General features: G+C 41.8%; 2 protein-coding genes across 2 annotated transcripts; one reads left to right on the plus strand and one right to left on the minus strand.

Annotated features, from left to right (window-relative positions):
* Nucleotides 1-23: 23 nt before the first annotated feature.
* On the plus strand, nt 24-3956 carry LOC119283568 (mRNA-decapping enzyme-like protein; the record flags this gene model as incomplete). The annotated part of the gene is made up of 7 exons (XM_037563052.1): nt 24-97; nt 174-223; nt 1120-1264; nt 2671-2727; nt 2799-2919; nt 3101-3562; nt 3644-3956. Coding segments are annotated over 7 exons (963 nt in total), but the record flags the coding sequence as incomplete, so codon positions are not given.
* Nucleotides 3957-4042: 86 nt separating this feature from the next.
* Nucleotides 4043-5405, minus strand: LOC119286317 (probable F-box protein At2g36090). The gene has a single exon (XM_037565692.1). The coding sequence runs from the start codon at nt 5335-5337 to the stop codon at nt 4351-4353; it is 987 nt and encodes a 328-aa protein (XP_037421589.1). The 5' UTR covers nt 5338-5405; the 3' UTR covers nt 4043-4350.
* Between the last annotated feature and the right edge of the window lie 16087 nt (nt 5406-21492).

The raw sequence follows: 21492 nt of genomic DNA on the forward strand, positions 1-21492 counted from the left end.
CCCGTGATTCACCGAAAACCTGATCCGATCCGGTTTGCTTGCCTTGTATTGCGCAGAGCCGCAAGGACGTGGAGGGGTCGCTGTTCGTCGTGAAGAGGTGAGCGAGGGTTGATAGAATATTGTGTGCGGCTGCGGCTGGGATCTGAATATCTGATTGGTTTCTCCTGTTGTAGGAACACGCAGCCGAGGTTTCAGTTTATCGTCATGAACAGGCGGAACACGGGTATGTTTCTGCGATCTAAGTCCATCCACTCAGCCGTGTGACTCAGGCATTGCGGGTTACGGACGATCGCGATTAGAAAACATATTGCTTGCTTTTTGGGTAGCTAATAAAGCGCGAGGTCTCCAAGATGATAGATAATTAATACAGTTTTACTAAAGCACAACTATAGGTTAACCAATGCTCTTATGAAGTCAAACTATTCCAGTTCGGCCACACTACAACGTTGGCTACTTACAAAAAGCCTGATGGGCCTCTGAAACAATCATGATACCCCAATCTTTCTGCTTGGCAGACTCTATTTTCTCAAGAAAATTCAACTTGACAAACCCAAACTTATCACTAGTAAACTTAGAGCATTCTACTCGGAAAATACAGCCTTTTTGTTAAGATCTTCTCGCGCGAAACCCCAATACCTTCCACTCGGCAAACTCTAAATTTTCAGATTGAAACCTTAATCTCTCCACTCTGGGAATGTAAAATCCTAACTGAACGCAAGGAATAGAACTGTATGAAGTAGAAGACTAGTAATCTTGTTTACCATTCCATGTGGCGAGACTTGGCTAAAAAAGAGATTTGTTCCATGTGATCACACATTGCCACAAAAGATCACCACAAAGAATGAAGCAAAGGGGATAACTAGCCAAGTTACTTCGCTTGTACAGACCAACAAATACTATGGTGCGGTTGCCGATGCTAGCTTGCTGGCCTGCAGGTCATTTTAAAGTTTTGCATCCTGTTTGATAGTTACGACTTCCAGTTGGAAGAAAAATTCTCCTTGTATCTATCTAACAAAAGTTGGCTAGGACTAACAGCCGGCCTCTTATTTCTAGATGATTTATGAATGCTCATATTGTTTAGTTCATTCATGAGAACTTCAATATTGTTTCTCTTCTCAGATAATCTGGTGGAGGATTTATTAAGTGATTTTGAATACGAACTTCAACCTCCATATTTGTTGTACCGGAATGCTGCACAAGAAGTAAATGGTATTTGGTTTTACAATCAGCAGGACTGTGATGCTGTAGCAAATCTTTTTGGAAGGTATGACTTTTCATATATCATATGCTCATGTTGGAAGCCTCCTTTTCATGGCTCGGATGTTTATTGAAAACCATTTGTGAGTGTTACTGGATCATACTATTTTTTTGTAAAACTAGACTAATCATGTGCCAGTACCATGACTAAGTTTCGAGATCTTATGTGTTTCAACTCTAGCCTAGCCCAACTTGTTTGGGACTTGTTGTTGTTGTTGTTGTTGTTGTAGACTATCTGATCTTGTCTACTTTAGATTGGATTCAGACCAGAAATGCATGCCCTAAAAGCTGCAACTATCCATGACGGACTCACGGCCTAACAAATGGAAATAATGGTGTGGCTGGATTGCATGTTTGTAGAGACAATAGGACTTTTGTGATGCGAAATTTTTGAAGTTTCTAATGAAAACTGACGGACAAACTGTAGAAGTCATTATATTTTACCTTTTTTTGTTTCTGCCGACATATACACATATTAGGGCATCTCCAGTAGCTGCAAGATGCTTGTTGGTAAATTTGACATGTAAGCATCTTTGATGACTTGTCAAGTAATAAATGAAGAGCGAGTGTGAGGTTGTATGAAAATGATCCAACACCTTGTGCACAAGCTCCAAGGTAAAGAAAGAGAGCAAGCTTCCATATTCACTCACGTCCTATTGTTCAACCATTCATACAACCACTGGAATACTTGTATGATACATTGTTGGTTGATGACATGGATATATTTACCAGCAAACTAACCAACAAATTGTTGGAGATGCTCTTAGTGATACAGTAACTGGTTCTGATCTGATCTTATGGCAACATGTAAACATTAAACAGGTAGTACTGTGGCTTCCTCCTTTTTCTTAGGCAACCAGAAATAGCTACACAGTTACTTATGCCTCGGGAACAAACTTTTCTCGGTGGCAACCGCAGTTTTGCATCCTAACGAGTGAAAATTCCTTGACCATGTTAACGGTTTGGAAATTAATAAAATCTTGTGAAACTTTCTGCATGTAAGGACTCTAGGAGCATCATGCTCTTATATTCAATCGAATGGGGCGTTACTATCATATAATTGGAAGTTTTCGAAAGGATTAACATGATTACCTGCCCGGGTGTCATTACCTTACCTCTGCACTGGACAAAATAGAGGAGAATCTTTTTCCTTTTTTAACAATTCGTCCACTGTCTGCAAATCATGCTTCATTATTTCGCTTAGTTCAAAGCATTAGCATGTATAACTATTAGATGTCTAACATGGGTGTGAATAATTAGGATTGATTAATCATGAACCGAACTTTGTCTTGTTGATGTCCATGTATCTTTAGGTTTTTTACTAGTATTATATTTTGGCATGTGGGTAAAATTATTAAAATGAAAATTTGTGAACATGTTTCCTTGAGTTTTTTAATTCCATTTTCCTTGCAGGATACTTAATGCTTACGCCAGAGTACCTCCAAAAGCTAAAGTGCCCTCCACCAAAAGGTTTTTTCCCCTCGACTGTTCATGGGAGATGTTTTGATTGACTTATGCTGAATTCTTCTAATATATCACAGCGAGTTTGAGGAATTGGAGGCTGTTCCTACGTCCGCTGCTATAGATGGCCCCCTTGAACCACCGCCAGCATCCACTCTCATTTCTGATACTCCTGATGAATCACTTGCTAATTACTTTGGTGTATGTTCTCTTCCTATTTCGTTTTGTTTTCTTCTGAATAATTTTCTGTTTCTCGCACTGCTCATGAAATAGTATATGCAGCATCTTTGGACTGTCATCTGAATATCTGAATTAAAACACCATCGTTGCATTTTGGTTCTGTGTGTAGTGTACTGAATTATTCTTCTATACAAATATATAGGGTGCTGCAAGCATTGGGAGTGTATCAAGTGGGTCAATGGTTGGAAGAGCTCATCCATCCACTGAAACCACTGCGGCTTCCCACACGCCATTGATTATGCCTTCTGCTGCCCAGTCGCACCAAATACACCCTCCTTTTGGAGGTTCATCAGCTCCACCACTGCCCCTCCAGGACACTAATGCCCATGCTAGCCATTCAACAAATCTTGTAACACCGGCATTCTTTGCTCCTCCATCATCCTCTTCTGCATCACTAGCTCCGCCGATTTCATCAATGATGCCGACAGCGCCACCTCTTCATTCAACTTCATCATCTACTCAACATCCTCAGTACGGGCATGGCGCCCCTCTACTCCAACCTTTTCCACCACCTTCACCACCTCCATCCTTCGCCCCTGCACACAACGACGGCTCTGTTATTTCACGGGATAAAGTTAAGGACGCCCTCCTGAGACTTGTTCAGGTATGTTCCTCGTTAAAAATTACAATATGTACTGTATGTTCTTTTACATGCTTCTAACTCTGGTGTCATGTTTCCCAACAGAGTGACCAGTTCATCGATTTAATTTACCGGGAGTTGCAGAATGCACATATGTAGACTGCTTCCTAGGTGTCTTGTTGCTCGCTGCCGCGACAAGAGTGTTTCTGTTCTCTGTGAGTTTTGTACGCTGGTTCTGGAACTTCTGTATAGCTTTGTATTGATGTGTTGATGTAGATTCTTTATAGCTATGGATGGTAGTACTTATGGTCTTCCTTGTTTACAAATGACTATGTCAATGTCATTACATTTATGTGTAATTGGAAAAAAGGAGTTTGTAAGGATGTTATGATATCATCATTTTCGTGTGTTTTACTGAGCAATCATCTCGGTCAGCATCAGGGTTTCTTGGAATGCAAATATTAGTGTGATTTACTGGACAGTTATTAACTATGCATCAGATTATGAAGTAACTTCCTTTACCAATTTAAGTTCTATTGAAGCTTGGCAAAACCTTTGCTCCAGAGACCTTTTTAAGAGTTTCACCAACTAAGCTTCAAAATTAGGAGTCCTACACTCCCAACTTTCAACGGTATCTTCTCAAGTTCCCCTTTCTGAAAATTAATGCAAAGAAGATAACTCTTGGCCCTGCGCTACAGTACATTTACATTGCGGCAGCGACCCTCTGTCCCTGTGTAACCTACTGGACGAACACGTATTCACATTCCTCGCACGTGTGAGCAAACCTTTACTACTAGTCGATGCGCGCGTGCTCACCGGCACGTGAGCATCACCAGGAACCCGACGAACGCCGCCGCTCCGACGCCGGAGCAGCAGAGGTCGACGAGCCCCTCCCGCCTCGCTTTCCACTCCTTTCGCGCGCTCTTCCCTTTCACCAACTCCCCGTACTGCCGCGCCGCCTGTGCCTCCGCCTCCGCGCCCCGGCCCTGCCTCGGGGCGGCCATGGCCGCGGCGACCGCCGCCAGCCCGTCCCGCCCGCTGACGCCGCCGCCGTCACCGTCCTCCACGCACAGGCTGACCTCCCGGACGTGCCCAAACCGGTCGTCGCACGTGACGGCCGCGTCCAGGGCGACGCCGCCGAGCACCACGGTGAACCGCACCACGGTCTCTCCCGTGAGCCAGCTCCGGTCAACGGATACCGGCCGCCGGCTGGAGGCGTTGACCGCCTGGCCTGACGTCGGGTCGAGAAGCAGCCAGCTCAGCGTCAGCTCCGCCGGCGTGATCGAGGACGCTGCCGAGAAGCCCTCCTGCAGGAGCGCGTCGACGCGGAACGGCGAGCCCAGGAACCACGCCGACGAGGCGTCCGTCTCCACCACGCGCGACATGATGCAGACCCCCTTGTGGTGCAGGTCCACGGCGGAGACGAGCCGGCTGGGCAGGGCGGGCGCGACCGTGGCCGTGGCCGCCGCCGCCGCTGTCGCTGGGAACGGGAACGCGTCGGCGAAGAGCGCCCGGTGGAAGCCGTCACCGGTGCCGCGGCAGCAAGAATTGTCGAGGAGGCCGGCGACCGACGGCCACAAGGCGAGGCAGAGTCCGCGCCATGTGTCGGGGTCGGTGGCGAGGTCGTGGAAGCTGGAGCTCGCGCAGCCGAGCGCCGCCAGCGACGCGCCGTCGAGCCGGCGGAGCACGAGGGACAGCACGTCCGTGGGGAGGTCCTCGATGACCGTCTCTGCCGCGCCGCCGCACGCCGGAGAATCGTAGTTCATCATGCTCTCCTCAGTTTGACTACTCGCCGCCATGGTGGACACACACGAAGCTCGCACCGGTGCAATTCCTTTCGTCCTGTGCGACCTGTGAATTGGTTATGCACCTGTGAATTGAGTATGTTTATAACTTTGTGTGTGTAGAGTATATATATACTCCTACTTATATAGTGAGTAAGGTGAGTGATCACGGTCTGAAAGCGAGAGGTTCCTTTTGTACAACTGATCAACTCTGAACTTGCTTGCGTTGCCCAGAAGCAAAGGCCAGAATAAAATAAATGAAAAAGCAAATGTCCTGATGTTTCTGGGTTTGTTTTATCACTCACTGACGAATGGGCCGTGCCGTTCTATCTCCTTGGACTGACGTGTCAGCCAAGGATTCCTCCTGCCATATAGAAAAGGCCAAGTTGCTCAATGCAAAGGTGTTTCTAGTCTTGTGGGTGATGCTGTGGGATGGAGTCCACACGTCACGCGTACATCTTAAAAGGGAGAAATCAAACCGGCACAAGCGGACTCGGGGAGACGGACATGGCGGCGTTGCCGTGCGTTACAGAACTCGGCTTCGCACCTGTAGCTCGTATAAAAATGTGAAATCGTACGGAGCGATCCCACCGTACGTGTCGGGATGGCAACGAAGCCCCCGTGTAGCGCTGTCTGTTTCGCTGAAAACATGCGTGTTCCAGGGTTGTAGAAAAATTTCCTTCCCCGCCTCTGGAAGCGGTACTTCAAACCAACACCGTGATAGCTGATAGGAGTATTTTCTTGGCCGGGGGTGTATAACGGTGTCTACAACTAACTTGTTAGAGCAACTCTAACAAATTCCGTAAAAACCCTCGACCCACAAAATAATCGTCAACATGCGGATTGACATGGAAAATCCCGTCCGAACAGATCCCACAAACGCGGCCAGCCCGTAAAATTTTTTGAGGAGCGCGGCAAAATCTCGGCCCTAACCCGCAAATACGCAGGTTTCCGCCTCGCCCCTACGATTCCCCGTATCGTAGTGAAGCGGTTGGCGGGAGGGACATTTCAACCCGCGCCCTTTGCCTCATCCTTCCGCCGTCGCTCGCCATTGGTTCCGTCCGTCCGCTGCCGGCGATTTCGGCCTAATCTGCGGGCGGAGTCGCGCCGCGGGGGCGTCCCCCACCCTCCATCACCGATACGCTGCACCGCCCCTGGATCCGGCGAGAAGAGCCGCCCCTCGTCGCCGCCCCTAGTCGCCGCCCGGGATCGCCCGCCCCATGAGCCGTCGGTTAGTGTTTGCTTGTGCTTTATGCCGAGCGCTATGCATAGTTGGTTGACACGGCGCGCGATTTTTGTTCAGGTAGATGGAATTGAGCTCGTGCGAGAAGTTTTTGCTCGACGATTCATCCGATTCAGACGACTCGGATGTTGAGACGCTGCTTGCAAACTATCGGCAACCGACGTTGGTGATGGCTCTTGCCGTGGAGGAGCACGAAGACGAGAACCGAAAGAGGCGGCGAGGATCGACCGTCGGGCGTCTTTGCATTCCTCAGAATCGCCATCTTGGGAACGAGATGTTGATGCAAGACTACTTCGCTGAGAATCCAACATATCCACCGCACCTCTTTCGGAGAAGGTATCGAATGCGTCGATCCCTCTTTGTGAAAATTGTTCAAGCTTGCGAAGCAAATTGTCGGTATTTTACTCAAAACAGAAATGTCGCGGGCTTGAAGGGATTTAGTGCATATCAAAAAATCTCGACAGCTATGCGTGTGATTGCATATGGTGTTCCGGCTGACTATGCCGATGAGTACCTTCGCATTGGTGAAGATACCACAATTGAGTCAGTGCGTAGGTTTGCCAAAGTGATCATCCGTGTCTTTGGTCCTGAATATCTTCGGGCACCCAACGAGGATAACACAAAGAAATTGATGTCATCTAATGAGAGAAGAGGTTGGCGTGGCATGCTAGGCAGCATTGGACTTGAAAAAATTGCCCGAAGGCATGGCAGGGAATGTATCGTGGCAAGTCTCGTGATGCAACAGTTGTGCTAGAGGCCCTAGCATCTGAGGATTTATGGATTTGGCATTATTTTTTTCGTATGCCGGGCACTCTCAATGATATCAATGTGTTGCATCGGTCCCATTTGTTTGCTAGACTTGCTAGTGGTGATGCTCCTCCTTGCAACTACACTATCATTGAACATGAATACACAAAAGGGTACTATCTTGCAGATGGTACATACCCTCCTTGGTGCACATTTATCAAGAGTATTGAAGAACGCAGAACTAAAAAACAATGTGAATTCACAAGGGTGCAAGAGGCAGCCTGAAAAGACATTGAAAGAGCATTCGAGGTTTTGCAATCTAGGTTTGCCATTGTTCATGGTCCTGCTCGTTTTTAGGACAAGCAGGCCTTGAAAAACATCATGACATGTTGTGTTATCCTTCACAATATGATTCTCGAAGATGAGAGAGACATGAACTTGAAGTTTTTCTACGATAATGTAGGTAGCCGTGTCAAACCAGCTAGAGACTCTAACTGTATTAGAACTTTTCTTCAGACATACAAGGAGATTGAAAATGCAAACACCCACTTTCAGTTTCAGGAGGATCTCATTGAGCACCATTGGCAAAGGGCTGGACAATAACAAACTCAATTTTAATTTTTTATTTAATTCATGTGTTATTTGTATTCGGGACAAGTTTTATATTGCATTATTTAGTTTGCTTCGGTGATTTGAATAATTATTTGTAATGTGAATGAATGTTGTATTGTGTTGGTATTGATAATTTTTCTGAATATCATTTTGTAGTGTGGATGTTTGTTTTATTTTTGGGGTGTGGTATTGATATTTGCGGACCGGCGGCAACGGCGCAAGAGCAGACCCCACAAAGCCAACCCGTAAAAAAAATATTTCGTGAATATTCTTTTATACGAGTCCGTTTTGCGGGGTCTGCCTCTGCGGCCGTCTGCGCCGGTCCGCAAAGCCGTTTTTCCGTGAACTGCAAACGCGTTTTGCGGGTTGGCGGGATGCGAGATCTGCTAGATGATCTTAGCCATCTAGAACACCGATCCTCAAACCGTCACATATGTCCGGACTGCGCTGTTTAGACGTCTTGTGCCATCTAATGCGGCTTGTATCGGTCCGTCGAGCGGTCCGGACTTGTTTTTTTTTACCATAAATCGAAGACAACCCTGAGGAAATTTGCGGGAGTCCAGACATCCTCATGACAAACCAAAAGTCGCCAGGTACCTTACATTTTCATCCAGATGACAGAAGTCCGCTGACTGTTGCTATTAATTGGTGGAAGGCTAGCATGTTAAAAGCCAGATCGTGGTTAGTATTTGGGCATTTGGCAGAAGCTTTGTAAAAATATTTGGGGATCTAGTAAAAGGTTACTTCTTGCCATATGATTAGCATTTGGCGGAAGTTTTGCAAATATATTTAGGCATTTGACGAAAGTATACTTCTTATCATATGATTAGCATTTAACAAGGTGATTAGTATTTGCGTATTTGGCGAAAGCTTTGCAAATATATTTGACATTTAGCGAAAAGTTACTTCTTGTCATATGATTATCATTTGACAAGGTGATTAATTTTTTATTAAGGTTCTTTATTACTTCTTGCCAAGAAGGCAAGAATTAGGGAAACTACACCGACTAGTAGAGTGCCCGTGCGTTGCCACGGGCTCTTGAAATAGTTTACAACGTAACATGTTAAATTCCATTTTTTGCAAACAATATAACACAAACAAAATTATTTAATAACTGAAGTCCATTTTTGCAATGTAAATTGATAACAGAAAGAAAAAGTAACGACATGTCCATGTAACAAACTGAGTGATGTTCCAACTAAATATCTATTACAAAACTATTAATATCTAGATGATGCGCTTAAGAAATTCTTTCACAATATCCGGAAAGTTTTCTTTAGCTTCATTCCCATGTTGTTTTAGCAAGTATAATAAAAATTGCTTCCTCAATTCACACCCATCCTGCACAAACAATACATGTAATTAGTATTAAAATTTCACGTCGAAGGTCTTAACACATGTTACGGACAATACTCACTGAGCAAATCGGCTTGACCAATTCTTTACCGTTCGATCAGAGCATAAAATGGAAAACAAAATATCCAGACACATTCCTGCAAAACTTTAAATTAACAATATAAAGAATATAGTGATAATAAAAGTAAATGTTTTTCGTATGGATTCATTACCCATCTATACTCGTTGGAACACCAAACGGAAATAAACGTTGCCATTTAGATATATCATAATTCCAACCAGGCAGCTTTATTTCGAGTGCTTCTTTGAAATCCCTTGCAAAACTTTTTAATTTCAGTGCATGCCTTATCTTTTTTTCCTCTAACGATTATGATGTTTGAATAGGATCCATAATATATAGGCGACGTGCCTCTTTATCGATGACATACAAGATGTATCGGCCGATTGATGAATAGGGAAGATAAATCTACAAGTGGAGCTATTAGAAACAACAATAAAACATGATAACAATGGACAAATAATTTTACTTACCTTGTTGCATGATGAGATATCGTTGTCCATCCCAGGCCAACTATCAAATAATATTGCCAACGTCTGGATAGTGTCCTTCTCGCAAAACTTCTGACCTCGTGTTGACTCTAGCAACATAGACTAAGCAAAAAAAGAAATATTGCTTCAACATGTTGTTAATAATGACACATAAATTGAATAGTTACGGTAACTTACACAAAATCATAGATCCATGTAGTGTACGGGAGGGTCTGTGAACAATACTCCCTCATCACATGCCAGCATACATACGGCGGTGTTGAAGCATTCATTGTCCATGGGCTGCTCCATATTTAGTATGCGCTGAAGTTTCTTAAGACTTAAGCCCACTGGATCGAGTGTCGAGCTCCGGACCCATAACTTCCTACAAATTTGGATGGTAAGAAGAACAATAATATACATCCGCACATTAAATATTGACACATGATACTTACTCCAGACATCCGGCATCATCGATCGACATGATGTAGCTGCAAAGGCTGGCAAGTAATTCACGTTTCTCCGTGGGTATGGTAGTGATTGGGGCAGGACGTTTGTCTTTGACAACGTCAGATGGATTCTCCAGGATCTCGAGATCAGAATTAGCTAAATTTCCCTCATCGTCAGAATTATATAAAGTTTCTTCGTCATCAGGTTGATGGTATATGGGAACTCCTTTTAGCTTATTCAGCTCTGAATCGAGCAAAATGACAGCTAATTTTTGTCGAAAATGTTTCATATCCTCCTACAAGATATATATTTATATAATATTTCTTAATAAAATAACGAGATAATGTAAAAAAATGAAATACCTGGGTGTGAACTGGCCTGACAGTCCATGTGATGACCAGTATTCCATATAATTTAGCATAAACAATCCACATGATACGCTATAATATTATAAAATAATGCTTTAGATTATCACACATATGAATCAAAAAGACAAACCATTGTAAGAAGTGCTTACCCATCGGTTTGTATTGCCTTATGAAACTGCTCTACAACCGTTCATTTTGTAACATTGAGATCGGGCCACTTATGACCTCTGATAAAATCCGGGCTATGCTCTACAAGTTTCAGACGCTTCTCGAGTCCTAGCAACTATTAATCACACCATATAATATTACCGATCGAGGCAAACAAAACATATGTTAAGATAAGTAAAAAAATAGATAGTTACCGTAGTAGAAAGGTCATTGCGTTTGACCCGGGAACCAAGTGAGTCTAATACTTGAATCTCACGTTTTTGTGCATTGGCGACTGCTAGATACCAATGGTAGCCCGACATGTTAATCGGAATGAATAATTGATGTAAATATCATACAAGTCACGGTAGCAATTAGATATAAATATTAATAAATAATCATACATATGAATTAAATAAAAACATACCATAATTATATGCATGGATAACGAGACAAAAACTAACCATATCTTGTTGTAGATAAGTATTAATATGATGAACGATGCGATGATATTTTGATGGGTCTATGTCTCTTTCCCCGTCTTCTTTTATCTGGCCAGATACAAACGTGCTAACAATGTGTACCTTCTCACCCGCCCTGTCTTGTAGATGGTCGTGAGCAAGCATGCAATATATGTAAGCATTTATCACCTGTAATGAGCATTTAGATTATATTTATATTTTACGATATTATATATTGTTCATAGTTTTAATTACAAAGTTTGTGCAATTGGTCTTACACCGTCATGTAAGAACATATCATCTTTCATAAGGCATTCCAATTCGTCGGTTGATAACAAGGCATCTCCAATGCCCATGAACTGAGTATTCTTCGGGGCAGACTTGATAGATTCGATGACTGTAATATCTCTAGGGGTACAAACATAGTCTGTCGAATACATAAAAATATGAGCCAACTTAACAATCACAATGAGCAAAATTAGTTCAATACAAAAGACAATATCACAAAAATAAGATTCATAATAATATTAAAAAATACCTTGTGGGACAATATGTAAATTAGCATTCTTTTTTGGTTTGTTATGAGATATAATCTCTTCGACATTTTTATGTTGTGAATTTTCTTCCACTTTCGACGACATCGCATCTGAACCCTTAATGGATTCTTTCCGTGCATCTCCAAAGTCCATATCCATGTCTCCTCTATTCTGGAAAAACAAAAATATAAAAATAGCCCTTCCGTATTATCATATATAAGATACAAATTGCGGAATGTTAGCTATATGCACCTCTTCTCGTGGTGTTTCACTGTGGTCTGTCATCGTTGCATCAGTGAGTATGTCGGAACCCATCAATTTATATATATGCTGAAAAATAATTAATACTTTTTACTACATCATAAAATTATATTTGATATATAATAATATGCTAATAAAAAAAGCATTTGGTTATATTAGAAAAGAAGACACTTTAATCATTTTACTAACACAACAATTCAGGGAAAACAACAAACTATAATGTTCATTTATAAGTAAGTAGGCGTCTGAGATTGCTTAAATTATTTTAAATTAATTGTATAGGCTATGGAAAATTGCCATACAAAAACTAAAACAAACAAACCAACATTAACCAATTATATTTGTTTTTTCTATGATTTATTTTGTGATACCCTTAGTATATGTCATAAGCATACAAATATTTATTTTTATGGACCATGATTAATATATATATATCTATACAAATTTGAATAATTTGTGAGGTATGTATAATTAAATATTTATGTTGTTTTGTGATTTAAAAAAATAATTACAAAACAAAGTTGAGACGTCCGCTAATAACAAATATACCATGATGAAATATATATGATATTTCCTACTGCATCATATTATTATATATAATATATAATAAAAAGAAAAGTGAAACTAACACAACTTTTTGCTATGCAAAAAAGAAAACCTATTTGTTTTTATTAGAAATATATGTTGTTTAAATAAGTGTCCTACCCATGAAAACCCGGGAAAAACAACAAACCTCAATGTTCATATATATAAGTAAGCAGTCATTTGATAATTATTTAGATTTTTTTTGTAGACTATGAAAAACTGTAAAAAAAAACATCGCCCGCCTCCCCCACGCGACGGCCCGCCTCCCCCCTGCGGTCGCCTTTCCACCTACCCCGCCGCTTACCTTATCCATTCCACTCGCTCCTCTCCCCTCCACTCACTTCATCTTCCCACTTTCCCCTTCGCCGCCGCATCGCCGCGTGTGTCCATGAGCTGGCCGCCGCGCGACTCCGCCCGTCGCATCAGTCCCTCTCCTCTCCTCTCCACTCACCACACACGATGATTCTCACTCACCACCTCTCGCCCTGTCACCTCCCCCCACCGCATCACGGCGCGCGTCGCCGAGCCCGCAACCACCACGCCATATTGCCGCGACCACCGCACCAGTCTCCGGCGAGCCGTGCGCGACTGATGGGGACGCACGGATCGAGCTTCGCCACCCAGGCGCGGGTGCTGGATCCGGTCGCGTTCCGTTGGGATCCGCGGCGGTGTTGGTCTCCGGGGAGTTCGACGGCGGATCCGAAGCGGGGCGAATCGATCTGCAACGCCAGTAGCTCCGGTACGCAGATCCGGCCCCTTTCCTCCTCTAATTTTCCTTTTGTTGCATCCCTGAACTGATCTCCTGCTCTCTGATGTATCGAGGCGCCATGAGATGAAATCACAGGCAGGGCCAGGGCGAAGACGGCTCCCCGACGGCCAAGACACGGCCAAGGTGGTGCAGCCTGTGGTCTACATCGCAGGCAAGAATCACCACCAAGAGGTCAGGTCATGGTGGTGCAGCCTGTGGTCTACATCGCCTACTACCCCGCCGTCTTCCGCAACCCCCACCACTTCAGCGGAAAGGTGAGACAAACGGCCCCTCCCCGCTCCCCTGTTCACATGAATCCCAACAACATCATGCGAGTTCTATGCTTGTATACTCTATACTTCAAACTATCATCATGTTCATTGCCAAAAGTATCGATGAATCCCGTGTTTTCAGATAACAACAAGGTTTCTCCTTGCATGAACAAGGTTTCTCCTTGCATGATCAGATGGTGCTCTCTAGATCTAACTTACAGTGCAAGTAGTCCATTTAACACCAAGTCAGAAGAAATAAACCATATTCATCCAGGTGATGCCATTCATTTGCTAAGTGGTTATAAACATTTTTTGGTCTGATGCATTTGCTTCTGAATCATGACATGTGTTGTAGTTTACCTGGTTATGTGCATGTTCATGTAAGGAGAGCAAGGATCCCTGTGAGATGCTACTCTATTTTTGCCATTAAATGACACTATTGATCACAATCTTGCTACGGCAGAAACACTATTGATCCATAGCGTCATAATTTTTTATGGGTTAAATAATAGGGATATTATGTCAAACAATTGAAGCACATTTTATTATTAGTGCAATGCAAATTGATTGTGCAATTTGGGATGTAAGAGCACATTTAGATGGAAGTCATGGTAATAGAATAGGAGTACTAAAAATGTTATGTGTGTTCTATACAGAACGCTTCCCCTTCTATTACATGTCTTGGCCATATGCAATCATCCACCACATCGGTATAACTAATCCCCGTTTGATAGCACAGTTTTTTCTTAGTATTGTAAGAATACTGTAGTTTTTTAAAATACCATGGTTTAATTTACCGTGAGCTGTTTGGCAACCACAAAAAACTAAAGTATTTATACTGTGGTATTGTCAAAACCGTGGTATTTTCTCTGCATTAAAAAAAGAACCCTAGACCTCTTTTTTTAAAACGGAGCACGCGAATAAAACGAGCATGTTCGTTATCGCCTTCCTCGCTCCCAAGCCGTCGCTGCCGCCCTGAAGATCGCCAGCCATGGGACAAGCCAAGATAAGGCAATGGAAAGAATAATGGTGTACTTCCTACTGCCACTTGCGGTTCTCCTCTCCTCGCACGCGCCGTGCGTCATGTTGGCCCATGGCCACCTCATGCCTAGATTGCTCATAACATGACCGCGCACACTGTTGGCTGCAACACTAACTCACAACGCACTGCTGGATGTGTCTGCGCAAGCCGTTGTGTGGGATCATAGCCACAACGTATGTGTGCCATGCTACCATGTCACGACCTTGCTCGCCGCTGCTTGCTGTGCATGCCTTGCTCCAGAGCGTCTCCCCATGCCTCAGCGCACCTTGCTCGCCGCTGCTTGCTGTACATGCCTTGCTCCAGAGCGTCGTCCAATGCCTCAGCGCACCTTGCTCGCTGCTGCTTGATGTGCATGCCTTGCTCAGAGCGTCGTCCCATGCCTCAGCGCACCGTGCTCGCCGTTGTCGCTCAAGTCACAGCCAAGCCAGAGCGACACCGCGCACTTTTGTGTGGCGCCGTTGTGCGCCCGCTATCATTGATGCATAGCATGCGGCCGAGTCTGTTTATGCATGGCCGTTCAGTTTGCAACAACTGGTCAGCTAAGATCGTCCATGTTTGCACCTTTGCTATGAAACGGCTACCTAGCTAATTTACATCGTTGCAAACATGCACCAGCCAAACACTCTAACAGTATTCCCGATACTACAAAATACTTTGATATGTCAAAATTATGGTTTCTAGTACTTATCGACAAAAATACCGCAGTTTCCAATACTATAGTTTCTGCAGTACTTTGCTGTCAAACAATGCATGCTTTAATCTGTTTTCATGCTGGCCAATTGGAATTTCTCTTCATTTTGTCGAAAAATGGATGTGTAACCTTTTGATTAACCTGTAACATTAAACTTGTCTTGTATCTACTTGATTGGTTTTGCCAAATAATATGAACACACACACTGAACAAAATTTACATGGATTTACAAGATGGGCAATTAATCTTAGTCTCCTTCCTCTTACACTTTTCATATGGTATAGTTCGTAATTAAGTTTAACAGGAATCTTGATTATACTTTGTTGAAGTTGAGGTAGGCATCAGGGCCAGGTAAATTAAAATTGCCACTATTTGCGTAAGTAGCACTGCCAAATGTATTCTAAGGATTTGGCCTCAATCACTAATTATGAAGATTCAGCTTTCATTGTGCCCACTTGACGCTGTCAACGAGATCCTTTATGACTTATAATTTAGGTTGTTGTATTCTTTCCAACCACATCCATTGTGTTGCTTTGTTATGCTAAATTAACCACTCGATCGGGAGTATGCTATCAGCAATATCCTTTATGCCTTCTAATTCAGGTTGTGTTATTCTTTCCTACCATGTCCATTGTGTTGTTTTCCGATACACGGGAATTAGAGGAAGGATGTTGGTTTGAACTTTAGACTTGTATCCTGTAGCTAGCTTGCATTTCGTTGACATCCTATCTGGTGCTTCTCCTCATCATTCAGATAAGCGAATGAATAATGACATGCCATACACGAAGGCTATCTCCCATATTGTTGGATCTCGAGTAAATACTTATGCAATATCAGTTTCTTGTTTTCAGAAACTTAAAAACAGTGGCATACAATATTGTCTCACAGAACAGTACAAGCTCCTGCCTTCTAAAGAGCCAATCATACCTATCTTGTTTGATTTGATGGAGGATTATGAAGGGTGCCAGTTCAAGAGATCATGTGCAAGTGAGTTTTTGATTTTCTTTACTATATTGTTCATATAATTTAACTATTTATTATTATTTTATACATGGACTTATAGCTATGTTGTTTACCTTAGGAGCAGTAGTGTCTTAGAACATGTTTATGATTCAAGCAAAAGTTGGTGACATGTTTCTAATTCGTGATGGTCTGCAAGCTATGATTTATGAGCCGATAGAAAGTTTAAATATTTGTTACATTTGGCAGGCCAGAAGGTGGTTTAGAATATTTTTGTTATATTCATTGTATTACTTGCTCTATCTTGAGAATGTAGTTGGTATTGAAGTATTACATATCCATTGTGAATAGTTTTAGACTATTCCATCGAAACATTTTGTCATTATGCAATTTCTATTAAATGTAATGACTTACAATTATGAGTCTGATGATATATATCTTCAGAAGATGGTTATATTTGTTTGTTATCTGGCATGTTGAAACACTTAAGAAGTTAATTGTTTGTTTTTCTGGCTCAAATATATTAATGAGAATTCATTAAAAAATTAGGCAGTCAACTATGGTCATAACTTAAAAAGACTGTTAGCCTATAATATCTGCAATAACTGTTTGTATTCAGTTCCAGCCCACCCAATAGGACTGCTTGATTAGATCTAAAATCAATTGTATTGGTTGACACTATCTCCAATGGTGTTATTTCTTTGGAATTTTATGGTATGCCTGACCAAGCATGATCCTAATCTAATAACTGTTACCCTTTTACAGAATAGAAAGATCCAGAAATTTTGATACCTAGAGGACCTCGCCTGCTTGGTGCTCCTTGATTACAGAAGGTACTCCTCCGGAATATGTCCTTCAAGTCTGGGTATTTTGATCCTTTGGTATATGTGATGGGCAAAGGGAGAGTAAGGAGGGGGATGAGGGATGGCATAGGAGGTTAACATATATAGGTAGGCAATTAAGGGGAAGGCTGGGTAGCAGATATCTTTCCAGTTCTACCATATATATATTAATGTATGGTGCAGATATCTTTCCTTTTTTCATCAGACACACACCTCATAATAAATTAGAAAAGATGTCAGAAATCAGAACTTACTAAAATACTAAAATGTTGTATTAATTTCCTAAACAACTGATCATGGCATAGAAGTTACTGATTGCATGCCATATAACAATGAAATATCTTATTTGTATATTTAAATATTGTTTCTATTTTTATTATTGTTCAGTTTGAAAAGGTAAACATGAACTTTCTATATAATTTATGTGTATTTAATCAGTTCAACGTGTACTATAAAAGTTCAATTAACAAACAAATAATCTTAAATGTTTTGTTTCTGAAAGTTGGCAATTAACAGCCTTCTGATTTTGTTGTATGCACAATCAAAATCGACTGGGTATGAGTGGCCGTAGGTCACAAGGGGGCATTGAACTGCTACAGCCAATCTCAGACAGAGCAGACTCCAGCGATTTTGACCAGCCAGGTACATCCTCTACACGACTAAACGAACGCAACTTGAACAAAATTTGACTTGATTAGTATAGTAGCTTAGTACTAGTAGGTTACTGCACTCTTATTTATGTCGAACAATCACTGCACCGGATATGCAAGCCTGGGATTATATATGTGTGGGGGTCTGTGATATTGTGAGTGGTCTGACATATGTTAAGCTTGATGATATTTGCACAAACTGTGTAAGACAAACTAACTGTTTGATTTGTTAATTTCTCTTTGACGCACAAAGCAAAATGCATCGTCGTCTTGGTTGGCTAGGATCAAATTAACCAACCAAAATTTATAAGTTATATTCTCTAATTATAGTGTTTGCCCTAAATTGCTTGATGGTGTCCTCACTTTAAATATTAATATTGCTAAGCTCAATCATGGTATGATCGCATTGTTTCAAAAAACCAATGGCGTTAAGCACATTTATAAGTTCAAACACACGGGCTGTTGAATATCAGTCTTTTTTTAATCAAAATTATTATGAAAATACTTCGGTGTTGTGGTGGCTCTTTGATTTTCCTGTACAAATGTCTGTTTTCAGTGCAAATGTGTTCCTTGATCAACTAAACTTGGTGAAAGTACAATCTGGGGGAGCCTTGAAGCCTTCTCATGTAAGAGTATAATCAACTCAATTTTGATAAGTGAGTCCATTACATCATTCTAATAGGATCAAGTTACACTTTAATTTGCAGGCAAAGCATGCAAACATGATTGTTGGATTTCAGTAATAATTGAACATGAGGTAAATATGTTCCATCACACTATGATTTACAACAACTGCTTTTCTTTGATTGCTGATGTTGATAAGTAGGCATTGACGTGATACTTATATGTAGTTCTTATTGGCAAATATATAGTTAGGGATCGTATTGTTTTTAAGGCGTCCGTAAGGACCTGCAAGCTCAAGGCGTCCAGCTTGCCTTAGGTACCCGAGTAAGGCGTCCGACTTAATCTTTAAGGCGTCAGAAGCGCCGCTAAGGCGTTCAGGTTGGCGCCTTGATCCAGATTGGACGCTTTGAGCTTGCCAGACAGGCAGGGAAGTAGTTTTAGGCGGGAAACAGCTCCCCCTTCTACCCCACCATCCTCTGCTCTTGATGATGCTCATGTTAAGTTGTTCATTGCTTGCTGTTATCAGTTGTTCAATGCTTCCTGCTTTGCTGGTTGCTCTGCTAGCTGCTTTGTTGTATCGCAATAGAAAATTCACGACGTGCACAGTAACATATCTACTATTAAAGTGGTTTTGGTTTTTTACTGTACGTACTGATCAATAAGAAAAACCATTCCTCTCTCATTTTTGTTACTATATTCAGGAATACACAAAATATAATCAGCGCTTATTCGCTAGCTGGAATTGAAGGCAACGGCGAGAGAGGAAGATCAAGGACAACTTCAAAATAAAATAATATATGCAAGGTACGTGTTGTATGACCGTCATTAGTTTATTGGCTACTCTCTAGCTGGAATGTGATTATTACCGACGAAGAAAACCTCATATAGTATAACAGTGCGTGTATGGATGGAGTTATACTATACGAGGTAGTATATGATGTGAGGCACGGAATGTCTGAAAACATCACCTGGTCTACTTTAGGTATGTTGTGAACCTGCCATGGTACAACACAAAAGTACTACGGTTCACCTGGAGCACCAAACCTGGTCCAAACTGGTCTAGAATTAAAGATAAATAAACAACCAAAAAGCTAGTGGATGCCACCATCAAACACTCTTTAAACTTTAAAAATATTTCAGAAAATGTCATCTGATAATCTTATCAGCACGGGCATTCAAACATATTATTACCTAGAAATCAACTAAACATGATAATATTTTTAGGTATTTATCGATGCAACAGTCCTCCTTAGCCACCAATAAATCTCAACGCTGCTCTAACTTGATCTGGAATGTTATCCTTTGCTTCATTCTCCCTGACCATCAAGATCTGGACCATTAGTCGCTTCTTGAGACTTTGTGGATCCTTCAAATTAAGCATATAAAAGCCAGAAGATATATTTAGCAAATATATGAAAGCTGTAACCTCATTACAAATGCACTTACATCAGTCCTAGGCATGTTATGAACCATGTCATTCCCGATAGTTTCATACAGTAGGGCCATCTCCTGTAAAACTTTGAATCCAGAGTCCATGCTGTCACAAAAAACAATATTGTAATAGCTATATTATAACACACACTAATATCTAAGACAAATTTAAAATAGTACCGCCGAGGTGAAACATGAATATTCTCTTGTTTGGGCCATTCCAGAAGTTGGCTGTTCCTATCAGGGGCCTCCTGTTGCAAGATAAAGCTCAATTCTTGCTTCACTAAAAGGGCTTCCCTCTGAAGTTCAGTGTCATGGAAGTCCTCCTCAAAATGAAATAAAGCCTGGTTTGAATAATCAATAACGATAGTCCTCTCCATTTCCATTTTCACTGCTAAAAGACCGTATGATGAATCCACGTGTGCCAGTGGGAGAATATACTGCATTTGGTAAATGCCAAACAAAATAACCAAAATAATTTCTAACAATGAGAAAACTTACAATTGTAGGGGTGTGAAACACGTCGTATCTTGGAAAAGGTTCAAGCACGACATTGTTAATGAGCGCATTGGTGCGCTGTTCTTGGCTTAACCAAGTCTGCCTTAGAGCCCGTGCTTGCTCATGGAATCCCAAATTGAAAAAATGTGTCTTTCCAACAAAGCTGGTGCCTGCAGTCCTCTCTGCTGCGTCGGTAGTAATCTTACGCACGGCAAGATTGAAGCACAACAGATGGACAACTCCATCTCCTCTGATGGTGTCTCGGATGATCCGTAGGCTAATCTCGATAGGGAATGGGCGGAGGCTATTAATCCAGATTGTGCTGTCAAAAGGAAGAACAAGGTTCATAACAGTCATAAGTTTAAATAAACGTAAACTCAAACAAACGAACTGTGTTGGTGTCTATAACATATGACTAATTTAACGATAATACATATCACATCAAATCACCTAAAAAAATTTGCCATCTCTAGGTAAGTTTAGTATTTTTATATTATGCACGAGCAATAAATTAAACAGATTGCAGTGATTTCATAGTAGCTTATCACTTGTTCAACATTGTTGGGAGTGACTGGGATGGATTTATATGAGAACTTGTATAAAAATTATACATGTATAGGGCAGTGGACCTAGACGATGAAGTGCAAGCAAGATTAGATATTTAGGGCTGTGAGAACTTACTCTAGTTGTTCTTCGTATGAGGAAAGCGTGATGAAATCGTACACGAAGTCGACTACGTGTCGCACTCCCCCAAAAATCGGCATTGCTTCCATTACTGGGGCAAAACGTCGGTCGTAGCACCGGAAAAGCGAGGAGGGATCAGTGGACGACGGTTATGTCAGGACCCGTAGGATTATATATTGAGTAGAGATGATGGCCGTAGGGAACGTGCCCCTTAACGTTCCGTATTTGCATGTTTCCGTAAGAAAAAACTATCATAAATTAAGGCAAGATCTTTATTTTGATTGCACTATGCAGATAAATCAGAGACATATTAAATGTTTCCTAATATATGCCTCCCTTTCCCCAGAACTTTCCCAATCGAAAAATAGAAAGAAACAGGATTTAGTATTTCGCGAGCGATAGCTGCAACGCTCGATGCCCACACGGAAAGCGAT

This window comes from Triticum dicoccoides, chromosome 4A (assembly GCF_002162155.2).
Source record: "Triticum dicoccoides isolate Atlit2015 ecotype Zavitan chromosome 4A, WEW_v2.0, whole genome shotgun sequence".
Taxonomy (NCBI): Eukaryota; Viridiplantae; Streptophyta; class Magnoliopsida; order Poales; family Poaceae; genus Triticum; species Triticum dicoccoides.

Bases quoted from the DNA above. Each gene is read 5' to 3' on its own strand.
- LOC119286317 (XM_037565692.1), bottom strand. From the start codon at position 5,337: ATGGCGGCGAGTAGTCAAACTGAGGAGAGCATGATGAACTACGATTCT.